General features: G+C 41.4%; 1 protein-coding gene across 9 annotated transcripts in view; it reads left to right on the forward strand.

Annotated features, from left to right (window-relative positions):
- Window positions 1-586: 586 nt before the first annotated feature.
- Window positions 587-13,299, forward strand: part of NR2C2 (nuclear receptor subfamily 2 group C member 2) — a 36,707-nt gene continuing 23,994 nt past the window's right edge. For 4 of the 9 annotated variants that reach the window (XM_041425771.1, XM_041425777.1, XM_041425779.1 and 1 more), the window contains exons 1-3: window positions 587-1,718; window positions 4,851-4,934; window positions 12,702-12,812. In XM_041425771.1, coding sequence (XP_041281705.1) covers window positions 4,875-4,934; window positions 12,702-12,812 — 171 coding nt within the window. In that variant the 5' untranslated portion in view covers window positions 587-1,718; window positions 4,851-4,874. Of the gene's footprint in view, window positions 1,719-1,917; window positions 2,048-4,850; window positions 4,935-5,921; window positions 5,985-6,207; window positions 6,308-12,701; window positions 12,813-13,299 lie in introns of those variants that run through there. The other 5 variants (XM_041425776.1, XM_041425774.1, XM_041425775.1 and 2 more) reach the window with 5 other exon arrangements.

Here is a 13,299-nt window from a genome sequence, read left to right on the forward strand (position 1 = left end):
CTAACACTCCTTTATATATCTGTGTATAAAAATTTAGCAAATTTCAGCATTATCTAATACAAACTTGCTTATTGAATAAGGGCAAAGGCTGTACTACACTTCACTGAAATTGTTGCAAAAACCACATTGAAATTTGTCACAATGTTAATGCAGCTTTCCTCAACCTTAGCGTGCATGGTGGAGCTGTACAGCAAGTATGATTGCTCTCCACGAGAGCTCAGAGTAAAACTGCTGCAAAGCTTTCCCCTAGAGGCAGAAATGAGGAAGATGGAATAGACAAACCCTCCTGCCTTCTAAACCTTTCCTCAATTCGCCCATCAGGAAACACTGAGGGGGGAAAGCAGCCATTCATATTTGGCTTTAGCATTTTCCATTTTCCTTTCATTTTATGGTATATTTAATGAAGTTACAAGAAATATCTCCTTCTAAAGCTATGCACATATTCTAAAGCTATCTCCATATTTTGAGAATTTGAAATTTCTTCATGTATTTAACATTACAGTAGTAAACACCCAAGACATTTTTGAAACATTTTCCTTTATTTGTGTATTGCAAACACATCTACACATCACATGCTTTACTAATTTCTGTTCTGTGAAAGTAAGGCTGTTATTCGTAGGTCTCGGTATATTAATCATACCCTCACCCCAAGGAGCCAGTTCTTAAAAAAAACGACAAACAACCTTCTGAAGAAAAATCCAACAAAAATTATCAGCATACTGACTGTGTAACTATTCAGTCAACAGCAGCCTCTTGTTTCTGTGATTGTTGCATTCAACTACTAGCTCTTCCATATGTTTTCTTTCAGGTGTTACCTTATTCATCTAACTGCTCCTTAAATTAGCTTCTGTAAAAATTAGACTCAAGGGAAACCTACTAGAAACATTAAGAACATTTTGATATGAGTAGGTTAAGAAATACCTAGTTGTGACAGGCAGTGAACAGCTGATAGCCTGTGAGAAGACAAGCACTGAAAGGTGGTAAACTCTTCAACCACCTCAGCTACACCCAAACCTGTTTCATGCCTATGTTTGAAGGCACAACGTACCTCACTTACAGCCAGCTTTGCCTTAAGAGCCCTAATCAATGACATTGACTTCACAAAATTAAATAAAAACTCGACAGTCTGGCGGCAGCGTTTGTGAGCTTGCTCAACTGTGAGCCCACCTTTTACTGCATCGTCAGCGAGCACCAAGATACACCTGGAACATCAATACCATCAGCGCACTGGACAGCCACCGCCAGCCCGCTACCTCGGCCTTCCGGCTCCTGAGGAGCCTCCCGAGCGAGAGGCACAAAGGCGGTGAACGTACCTTCCCCTGGCTGCCCCAGAGGCCAGGCTGCTCCCGGCACGGTCCCGGCCCGGCGAGCGGCGCAGGGCCCGGCGGGCTCGGCAGGCCCAGGTAGCCCGGTAGCCCCTCCCCGCCGCCGGCCCCGCCCCGCGGGGGATGGAGGGGCCGCGGCCGGGCTGGCGCTGGAAGAGGAAGCGGGGACGCGCTACCGGGCGGCGGCGGTGGGGTCACGAACTCTGACCTGTCACAGGGCACGGCACACACAACAAAACACCCCCGACCCCAACACAGCCCCGGCCCCCTCCCCTCCGCGGGACCCACAGCCCCTTGCAGCCCCCGCGGGGGGAGGGAGGGCCGCTGCTGGGCACCGGCCTGCCCGGGCCCGGTCGGGTCACCGCCACTGCACCTTTGGCGCCCATTCCTGAGGTAAAAAACATTTTTTAAAATTGAAGTGGCCTGGTGGGTTTGTCTCGTGGGGGCCAGGACGAGGGAGGGGGCGCGGGGAGGCGGTAGCGGGCCCTACTCTGGACACCCCCGCGAGGGGAGGGGTGGGGTGACGGTGGGTTTAGGGGAGGGGGATTGCACGGCTCCGGTATTTGTCTGGTAAGCGAGCACCGGCCGTGGTCTGGCCTGGTCTACAGCTCCTGCAGAGGAAAAGACCATTGTGGCGTGCTGGGTCGATCTGCGGGGCAGTCCCGTGCCGGAGCCGCTGGTTGCAGCGTGGGCCGGCTGAGGTCGGAGCTGGTCCGGTCGCGGTGAGCAAAGTCGGCTGTCCAAGGGGTGTAGGGCGATGTTCGCGGCGATGACGAGCGCGGGACACGCAGAGAGACAGAAGATGGAGTCTGAGCGGGCGGAGGCGGCGGCTTGAACCCGACCCTTTTACCTTTGCCACCGGGAGGGCGGAGGGGAGGGGGCGGCGGGTACTTTGCATACGGGGCTGAAACCGCCGCCATCTTACCGGCCGCTTCCTCACTGCCATGTCTGGGCCTCCTCTAGGCGGACACAAGGCTGGACCGGAGGGGAGGGGAAGGGGCCTAATGGCGGCGGCAGCAGCCCCGCCTGGGCTCTGGCGAGCGGCCAGCGCCGCCATCTTGTGCTCAGTGAATCCCCGGGGGGCTCTCCCTCTGCTGGAGGGGCGGTACCGCCACCATTACAAGCGGGTGCCTCGGCCAATGGGCGATCTGCGGGGGTGCGCTTCGCCTGTCGTGAGGTCATTGGGCGGGCCGGAGGCGTGGCTCGGCGGCGCGCGGCGGGGAGCTGTCGAAGGCCCTTCAGCAGCGGACGGAGCGTGGCGCAGCCAATGAGGGCGGGCGGCGCGCGCGGCGCGGCCAATGGGGGCGCGGCAGGCCCGGCGCGGCCTGGGCCGTGTCGGGGCGCCGTGTCTCCTGCCCGGTCGGCGGTGTCCGGGTGTGGGCGGGCTCCTGCCGCCGGGACAACGACCGGGGACTGCCGGCGGGGCCGGACCCGCTCCGCGCCCGTCCCGCCGATGGCAGCCTGCTGGAGGCCGCTCGGTGTAGCCGAGTCGAGCTCACAGCGTAAAGAACCTCGTTTCATTAAGACAAAGGAACAAATTTCATTACGTTTGAATTCGGCCTTTTGCCATGTCTTGTCAGTAGCGCCATACCTTTAGAACCTCTCAAGTGGAATTTATGACTTGTCTCTGAGGTTTCAGTGCAGCTTAGGGAAAGATTAGTGATTCTACACTGTGTTTTGGACAGCGTATAATGAGCTGGCTGCCACCCTGTTATGCTGAAAATAATTTCCTGGTGTTCCAGGTGGCTCTTCCTGGCTTTTAAATTTCACTTCTTGTGTTGGTTTGGGGGGTTTTGTTGTGTTGCCTTACAAACTGTTGCTGAGGGCTTTTGCCAGGAAGCTGATTTTGCCTCCTGGGAGTTGACACCATTGAGAAGCTTGGCTTGGCTGTATATGGTCTCTGTGCTTCAGTGGATTTGACCAGATAGCCTCAGCTTAAGGTTCTTTTGTGAAGGTCAAAAGTACAAAAAGCCTTGGTGATAACACCAACAACGGCAAATCTCTCGGACTCATTCTGCAGAAACCACTAGTGTTTTGTCTCTCAGAAAGGTACTGTTATGAGCAAGATCTAATCTGAAGGGCTTCTGTCATCATGAAGCACTGAGAAAACAGCATATTAAGAGCATATGATTATGCTTCTTGTGCTTCTTGCTGAATATAAAAAAAATAAGAGGAAACACTGAAAAGGAACCATTGAACAATTGAGAAACCATCCATAAGCTGAGTTTGGTGGAAATGGTTCATGGTCATAATCAAGTGCAATACTTCAATAAAATAATGACAAGCTGTAGGAGAAACCAGCATAAATACAATTTCCATGGGGATGTCTGAAGTATGATTATGCATAGTTACAAATAATCTTTACTTGATGTACAAAAAATTACTTTCACATATGTCACAATATAAGTGAATCCATTTAATTTAATGAATTTTGACATATTTAACAATGTTAGCTTTGTAGAAGTTACATTTGAATGGGTGATAGAGACATGCATACATTTTTCTGTCACTTGTGTTGCTATGGTTTGCTGTATTTTTAAATTTTATATTAAATTACTTAATTGCAAATGGCTTTGCAATTTTAAGCAGAGGTTTCCAGTGAAACATCGAACAAGCCAGCATTCAGGAATGCTTTTTTATTCCCTACAACAACAAATCAGAATCTGAAGTCTACCCCTGTAATTAGCAAGTCACAATTAAAAATGAATGCATTAATTGGAAATCTTAATTAAATTTACCTTGGAAGAAATACACCCCTAATAATGATAATGAAAAATGCATTGGAAGTGGTTTTTTATAGTTTCTTTGTCTTTGATTTCTTTGTATTTTTTTTAACCCCTAAGGTTGAAGGTGGAGTTACTTGGAATAGGATGAAATGGTTCTGCAGTATTTTCTTCTCATTGTGATAGTAGTATCACATTATAATAAAAAATAGTTTAAATAGTGGAAGGTACGTTTTAGATGTAACTGTTTATTTCCCTTATTGGGTAAGATTACTGTTAAGAATATGGATGAACGTGGTGGTTTGACGGAACAACTCAATGAAAATTTATGCCAAACAGCATTCTTAGCTTGCTGCTCCCTGCTTTAGCAGGTGGTGTAGAAGCAGTTTAATGGCAGGGTTTCTCCTGCCTGAGCTGAGGAAAGTGCCTTTGAGATCTATGAATTCCACAAGCTGCATTAGTACTTGACTTTAAAAGTAGTCCTTTCTCATTTATGAAATTAACATCTCTTCTTTACAGCTTAAATAACGGACTGGAAAGAGTATATTAGAGGCTTAATAAAGTAAAAGAATAACTGTACCTCAGCAGTTTGATCAGCATGGTTCCAGTATGCTTGTCCCATATATGTATATATGTGTATGTATGTGTGCACACACACACGTCAATGGCACCTTCTCTTATTTGCCAGATATTTCAAGCAGAATTGTAAATTTTCAAAAGTTTGTAGCAGAGCTTTCTTTAATATTAAGAAAAAACCCAAACTTTTGTGCCTGATGGAAGTTGCTGGCATCTTTCCGAACAGGTTCTCTAATGGTCTTGTCTCACCATGGCAACCAGTATGGAGGTGCTGGCTCAGCAGGTAGTGGAGACTCAGCAGGTGGCTGAGGTGAGTGACAGATGATATCACAACAGTTGGTATATGAGATTTTGAAGTTAAAAACTTATTAGGGAGTCCCTGCTGTTTACAATTAAGCATAAATGGAACAGAAGATCTTTAAAGAAAAGTGCTGCTTTACACGTGGGGACAAGCAGCAGGAAACCAGTGCAACTGGGACATGTTTTGTTCACCCTGCTTCGTTCTGGTGGTCCCCATATTAAGAATGCAAGTAGAAAGTTCAACATGAGTTATAGAGAAACTTGGCTGTATTATGAATTGTTTAAAAACTTAATACAACAGAATATCTTGTCATTTGATCATTAGATTGACCATTTGGGACATGGAAAGCTTCTGCACCTAATTGGAATTGTAATCGAGATCCACCACTGTGTTGGAAGTTACCTGTTTTACTTATGCGCTGTACTGAATTTACAGCAAGGTGGTTAACTTAAATCAGTTTTTATATTTTGTGCCTATGCTTAAAAGAAAAAAAGCGCAAAACCTACTTAAAATTCTTTTAAGTGATGTCTTGACGCATATTCACTGAAGCTTGGATGCTCAACGGCTAAAAAGTTTAAATCAACTCATAAACACAAACTGCAAGTGTTTATGGCCATAGAAAATAATTTATCTCCTTCACTATGCAAACTTCAGTCAGAAAATAAACTGGATCTTTTGTCTGATTAAAATTATTTGGTTTAGTATCCTCGAAGTTTACTGTGATTTTTCATATGGTTACGTAATTAAGGGATTTAATAAATAATAAAGGGCAAATGGGCTGAGAGACCTCTGTAGATAAGGGCGCTTTTCAGACATTAGTGTGGAGTTTTCTTTCACCTATTGAGCTAAGATTACACCTGGATATTAAAAATATTTTTAGTTCAAGAAGAAGTCCTGTATAAGAAGAAAATATAAGTTTAGTTCTGTTTTTAGAAGTGGACTGGAGATTCTCTACTTAGAAGTACATTTTTAAAAAAGAAATTTCATTCTTTTTAGCATGGAAAATGGCCTAGTGAGTGTCCTGGAATTGACATCTATGGAATAGTTTCAAAAAACTTCGTAAGTTTCACAGTGAAAACCAACAAGAGATTTTTCACTCTAGTTTTCTGTACCAGGTATGAATTTGGCAAGCTGCATTTTTAAAAAACAATTACAAATATATTTGGAAAGAGAAACCTGTAATGGAAATACTGACAAACTTTGTAGTATTTTGGTAGAGGTTGGGTGCTGTAATAACTTCTAAAGCACATAAAATATGTGACATTTGTAATTCCTCGTGCAGGAAATGCACCGTGGTAACATAGTGTGATGGTTGTATCTTGCCACTGGAGAGATCGCTCCATCTCAAGAGTGTATGAAGCTCTGTGATTTCTTCCTGGCCGGTGGGTAAATGGAGGGCTTCATCTCTTTATAGTATTCAGCTGCTGCTTAAATGATATGCCTGTCCACTGCGTAACACCATGAAAACTTTGTTCATGGAAAACCAGTTGTAAGCAGCATTATCTCGTTAGGAATTCAGTAATACTATGACCATGTTAATACTGAATCATTTCTTTGTGAATGGCTGGCTACCTGCTATTTGTGTCTTCTGTCAGATAGTTTTTAATACAGGTAAATACATAATGAATTTTCTTTAAATATGCTAAAATTCTATATTTGTACTCACCATGTCTTAGAGAAAACGTAGAATCAAACTTGGTACTGGCTTTAAAAAAATGACAGACTTTTTGAAAGTCATATTTTTTATCTATGAAAATTAAATGGAAGAAGAGAGTCATTGACAATGCACTGAATTTCAGGTTATGAACTGTGAGAGAGAAGTTGCAACTGGATAACCTAATGCATCACTTTTGCAACATAACTGCCACATATGTAGTGCATGGGTTTATTGAGAACTGCGGTGCCAAGCACCAAATCAGACTGCCCTGCAAGTAGGCTACATTGTTTCTCTTTCTTGAGCAATAGTTCTTCAGTTTTTTCATGAAACAGAATGTTTCACAGAAGTTGCTGAGTGTGCTCCAGTGTTGCATGTATTTTTGTACTTATTCTATTTTTAGGACTTTTAAAAATTGTTCTTTTAATGGTTTCAGATGGTTTCACTGCTTTTGCTTGCTTCTGCTTTATATAGTATCGCTTGTTTAATTTTTTTCCAATTGTGCATTTCTGAACAGATTGGAGGAGAATTCTGTTTTGAGTGTTTGAAGTTGCCATTACTTACAGTTCATGAAACTAAAGAACAGAGAGCAGCTAGGGGATTCGGAGGGAATTTCAGCAGTTTCTCCTTATCCTCAGTAGCTTTTGAAAAGCAGCAAAAATACGTAAGCCTTAATGAAAAAATAAATAATGCTGCTTTTCTGAAGTATATATTTAGTGCTGTCACTGTGCAATATGGAAGTGGCCTAGGTGCAGTCCCAGCATCAGCTTAGATCTGACTTGAATACTGTTTAAGAAAAACGTGTTTGTTTTTAAAGTGGAGGTGCATTCCCTGTGTAGTACCTGTGATTTTACTGCAAAATTTAAAAAAAAATTTAAACAGAGCTGTCGTGGGTGGGAGGGGGGAGGAAGGGGAGGGAATGTTTGGTGGTGGAAATAAGGGCTATTTCATCTTTCCAATAGCAGCTCTGGTGTAACCAGGAATAATATTTAGTTGTTGCTAAAACTGTCCTTGGCCAGCTCTCTGGCAGCCAGAAACTATTCCCGGTGCATCCTTTTTCCTGTCAGAGGCTACAGGGAGCGAGTCACATGAGGTGACTGTTGAGCCCTGTTCTTCCTGGATCTTGTTTATGACAGCTGCATTGCTGGAGAATTTTCAGTTGCTTTCAGTTCCCTCAGTGTCCTGATAGGAAACTGTCAAAGTCTAGAGCCTTTTGGAAAGTATGTTTTCCCAAGGAGCTCAAAAAATATTGGATAACTTTGTCACATAAAATGTTTTCTTGACCCTCTTCAGACATCTCTGACATGTTGCATCCTAAGTAGTTCTGCAGTTTGGGTTTTGGTCCAGATGAAGACAGTGTGCTGGAAAAGGAGAATGGAAACACTGTTGTTCTGATGGAACAAGTTTTTACTTTGTTTAGAATTAATGAAGTGTGACATAAGACCCTTTATATTTAATATATTTTATTGCTATCACTGGCCACTTGCTCATTTCTGATGATTTTTCAAAGTGGAGTTTTGATGCAAAGTCTTCTTAAACAATTTTTGCTTCCAATACAGCTTTTCTCAAGTTCCTGTTAATGGTAAAAGACCTAGACATACCGTGAGCCTGAGCGGTATCCCACAGAAAGTGCGGATGGGAGTAAGGAGACCGTATCTGGTTTAGGCAGTTTGGCAGTGTTTGAACTGAGGAGTGTTGGCAGACGTGGCATAGCTGCTGGTGTGATACAAGTGTGGGGTGTTCCATAAGAGCTGCTCTGAGATTTTCTTTATCGTGCAGACGTGCCAATTGCAGTTTCTTCCGTGATTGTTGCCTTTTTATGTGCTGTGCAAGATCTTGCACTGGCAAGGGCAGTTAAACTAGAGTTCTTCTAGTGGTGGATTCGACCTGTCTCAGCCATCCTACAAAGGACCACTTGGCAGAGGTCAGGAAAACTAATTCCAAGGAGAATAACTGAAACTTTTTTTAGATATGTCTTACACCTGTGAAAGAAACATATTTGGATATACATTTTTAGTAAGAGCCTATTATTAATTTAATAGGTAACGATACTCATTAGGAAAAATATCTGTGGAAAAATAGGTCTTTCTGATTTGATTTGAGTTGCAGGTATAAAACTTGGTACCATATTTTTCATTTAAATTCTTCAGTTGTTTTATGGGTGCCGTTAAAAATATTTGGTCTATGATTGCTTAATTATGCTTTAATTAATATAAGAAAGAGAATAGAAATTATTGTCTCTGAAATTGGTTTGCACATAATGTATTCATGCAATACAATTACTGTGGCTTTTACTGGAGAAAATATAGAAAATGTTTTTCTGCTTAAGTTAGAAAAGATTAGAGGCTTTAAAAATTTCTCTCAATTGGCCAATGGATTATTCCTTCAATTTATTTCTCAAATACTGCTTTTATAATCAGTGTGGTAGGGGGAAATAAGCTACAGAAAGTATTGAAAATTTGGTTAGTCAGGACAAGTATGTATTATATATGTACATATGCTCATACAAACATACATAGATGCCTATGTACATGATGGGCAAATCAGTAAATTACTGTATAAACACGACTGTATGCCTGTGAAGAAACCTTATTTATTTCTAATGACATAAAATAATGAAATGCTTGGAGAAACATAGCTTCAAACTACTGATTTTATATATACGTATATATTTTATATATACACACCCATCTACTGGAAGTTTAACATGATTTCAACTAAAATTTAGAAACTGAAAAAAGTAGAAAAAAATAAGGTAAATATACAATTATATATATTTATATTTAAAAAGGGGAAAATTATTAATAATTTAAACAGAAGAAAACAAATTTAATTTTGCCAGCCTTCAAAATGCACCTAATTGCCAAATACATGTTTTTAGCTTAATGATGAAAAAGGTAGATGCATATGTGTTTAAGCGTATTTTTGTATTTCTTGAGCTTTGTGCAGATTTTCTTTGTCACTTAAGGCAAATCATTATTAATTTCTATAAACTTCAGCATATGAAATTATTGCTAGTGGTACTTACTGATTTGAGAGCCCAAGCAAGTATATTCTAGATACCAGTAATACTTTCTAATGCACTAGAGCACAGTCAGTTGACCTAACATTTACAGTGTACCCCTACTGTAAATACACTCCCTTAGGTAATTACATATATATACACACTATTTTTAGAGAGATGTACAATAGATGATTGTGTTTTCTGTCAAGTAAAGTGCTTAATTTCAATAGTGAGCATATTTCTGTGCTATGGAGTCGTTGAAATGGGAAGAAAATACTAATGCTACTTAGACAATTAAGTTATTAATTTGCTGCAGAAGCTTTTGTAGTGGAAGTTCACTGGATTTTGTTGTTTATTGTTGTTAATGAGTTTATTGTTGTAAAATCTGTCAAGTACATGATCACCTTCTCAAAGCTTCATGTACCATGACTTTAACAAATTTAACTTTGGAAAATCTTAAAAATATTTTCTGTTTTCATCCATTTCTCAGCTTTCACTGCAGCCTCATTAAAATGTTTTGTTGTGGAATGAGTTTTTAAAGCTAAAGATGCTCTACAGGAAATCTGATGGATTTTCCTTTCAATTTTGCTAATTTTAAATTAATTTTCCTGAGTGAGATCACATGGCACACAGGACCAGGGGACCAGGCCCAGCTAGTGTGGGTTTAGGAAAGGCAGGTCCTGCCTGACCAACCTGGTCTTGTTTTACCATGAGGTGACCCACCTCATGGATGAAGTAAAGGCTGTGGATGTGCCTAGGTGTATTTCAGCAAAGCCGTTGATACGCTCTCCCAGCACTGTCCCAGAAGGGCTGTGGCGCATGACTTGGACACGTTTGTGGGGTTAAGAACTGGCTGGGTCACTGGGACTGGGAAGTGGTGCCACATCCACTATTCAGTCACTAGTGGGGTTCCTCAGGGTTGTTTTGGGTCCAGTTCTCTTTAATATCTTTATGGATGACCTGGATGAGGGGATTGAGGCCAAGGCCAACAATGTGAAGTTCAACAAGGTCACCACAACCTACACAGCACTCCAGGCTTTGGGCAGGATGGTTGGAAAGCCACTCAACAGGAAAGGACCTGCAGGTGCTGGTCGACAGTGACTGAATGTGAGTTGGGTGTGCCCAGGTCACACAAGAAGGCCAATGGTATCCTGGCATCCTGGATCAAGAACAGCATGGCCAGCAGGACCAGTGTAGTGACTGCTGCTCAGTACTGGCCACTGGTGATGCCACACCTCAGATCCTGGGGTCACTTCTGGGCTCTGCAGGGCAAGAAAGACATTGAGGGGCTGAAGTGTCTCCAGAAAAGAGCAAAGGAGCTGGAAAAGGGTCTGATGAGTCAGTCATTGAGGAGTGGCTGAGAGAGCTGAGTTTGTTAGGCCTGGAGAAAAGAAGGCTCAGGAGGGACCTTTTCAATCTCTACAACTCCCTGACAGGAGGGTGGAGTCAGGTGGGGGACAAAATTGTGCCACATGGGGTTCAGGTTAAATATACTTTGCAAACCCAGAAAACAACATCGGTGTTCAGTTCCAAAATGTTTAAAGAATTTCCATGCAGGTACCTTATGTCTACGTTCTTTCTCTTTGAACAAAATAGAAGAATTGTTCTATTCTTTTTTTTCCAAGATGTCTGCAGTACATTGTTTGAAGGTTTGAAGATGCATCAATGAAAGGCTAAGGATTCTACAACTGAACAACTGTAAAACAGTTTTAAAAGACCTTCTTGCTCTAATTTAGATCTTTTAAAGGGCACATAGCTTTGTTAATAATTTGGCATGGAAGGCAAGAAGATCATCCATTAAATGTGTCTTCTAAGAGTCTAGATTTTTGGGAGTTTTTTTTCTCACCTAGGTGTCTTGTTTTCTGCAGCTGAAACCTTTGAATCATCCAATAATTAGAAGATGCCTCTTATTTCTACATCTCTCCTGTCTGTTTTCCTCATTTAGTGTGCAACTTTTGTGACCTGTGTATTAAAGATAATTGGAGATTGTATGTTTAATTTAGATTACACTTTCACAGTATGTGGAACTATTTATTGTTCAGGCAATAGGGGAGTAAATGGTATGTTTTCATTAAGTCTTGTGTATTTTAATACCTCTGCTTCCCCAAAGAGAGTGTAGTCCGTGTTCCTTGCTATCCGAACTGTTTTTTCTTGATGTCATAAATTAACTTTTCTGTATATTAAACAAAGATTTTTCAAAGCAAGCTAAAATTGAAACTGCCCTGTTGTCCAGCTGTAAAAATTTTGATATAATTCCAAGATTGTTTAGCAGAGGATTTGATAAAAACAACTTGTGACCATCCTGATTTTGGATACGTTACTGCAGATAATAGGTTCATAGAATGGTTTGGGTTGGATGAGACCTTCAGGATTGTCTAGTCCAACTCCGTGCCACAGGGGAGTTGGACTTCCTCTATCCCAGGGTGCTCCAAGCCCTGTCCCGTCCAGTCTTGGACACTTGCAGGGATCAGGGGCAGCCACAGCTTCTCTGGGCACCCTGTACCAGGGCCTCACCATCCTCCCAGGGAAGAAATTCTTCCCAAGATCCAATCTAAATGTTATCACCTGTGTTTAATTCCGTATTTAACATTTTTGCTCTGAAAACAGCTTTGCAAGGGGTGTTTTTCAGGCTAAGTATTCAGAACTAAATTTGCATTATAGTTTGGTAGTCTGGAAAGTTATGGAATAGGACAAGAAACAATAGTATTCAGAAGCAGTGTTAAAGTTAATCTCTGTCATTCAAAAGTACTTTGAAATTATAAAAGGGGAACTACTTCACATTTTACTTACAGAAGAAAAAAATGAGGTAAGTGTATAATCGAAAGTGGAAAAAAGTATTTCTGCATTTCAGGAAGCTAAAGGATCATACTGTACCTATCCAGTGATTCATTTGAGCAGAGTGGTGGTGGTAGTTGTGGTTTGGTTTTGTCAGGTTCACTCAATTTCCAGAAAAAAAAAAAATTCTGATAATTCATTGAAAGCCAATCCAAGTTGGTTAAATGACTGTAACCTTTCCAGTAAATTTAGATTCTAAACTATAGGGCTACCTGATCTTTTATAAATACAGGTATTTTTAAATTGTTCAACACTGAATTAAAATTCTGTATGTTATTTACAGGTGCCGACTGTTCAGACTTCGCTATCTGAATCTCCAGTGATGACCAGCCCTTCCCAGCGTATCCAGATAATTTCCACAGACTCCTCTGTAGCTTCACCACAACGCATTCAGGTAAAAATCCATTAATTAACCAACTATTATGTATTTTCTTTTTTTCTTCTCCTCCTGCTGAGCTTTATACAAAAGCATGCTAAAGACTATGGAATACTTCCTTCAAGTCTTGTGAGATCAGATAATTTTTTAGTGAAAACTAAAATTCTTTTTCCCTCAGTATTGGTGCTGACTAGATGTCTGTATATAATAGTTAGCCAGTGAAGAGTATTAACACAGATTAAACCTTGCCTACACAAGCAGATCTCCTGAGCCCTGGCCATAACAAAGGGTGAGATATTGTCAACAGAAATCTGAGATCGTCTCCAAGTGCATTCCTCTTCCCACTTATTTAGGAGCCAGTAGGAGATTAATATATTTAGCACAAAGTTGGCCTTCGAGAATGCTGCACAGTGGGACTTCGTTACTGGTAAATGATAAAAATGTCATGAATGTATCAGAATGTATTCAATGGCAAATTATATAGGACTTACTAAATTTTAATGAA

The sequence above is a fragment of the Onychostruthus taczanowskii genome, unplaced genomic scaffold (genome assembly GCF_017590055.1).
Source record: "Onychostruthus taczanowskii isolate IOZ18803 unplaced genomic scaffold, ASM1759005v1 scaffold9, whole genome shotgun sequence".
NCBI lineage: Eukaryota > Metazoa > Chordata > Aves > Passeriformes > Passeridae > Onychostruthus > Onychostruthus taczanowskii.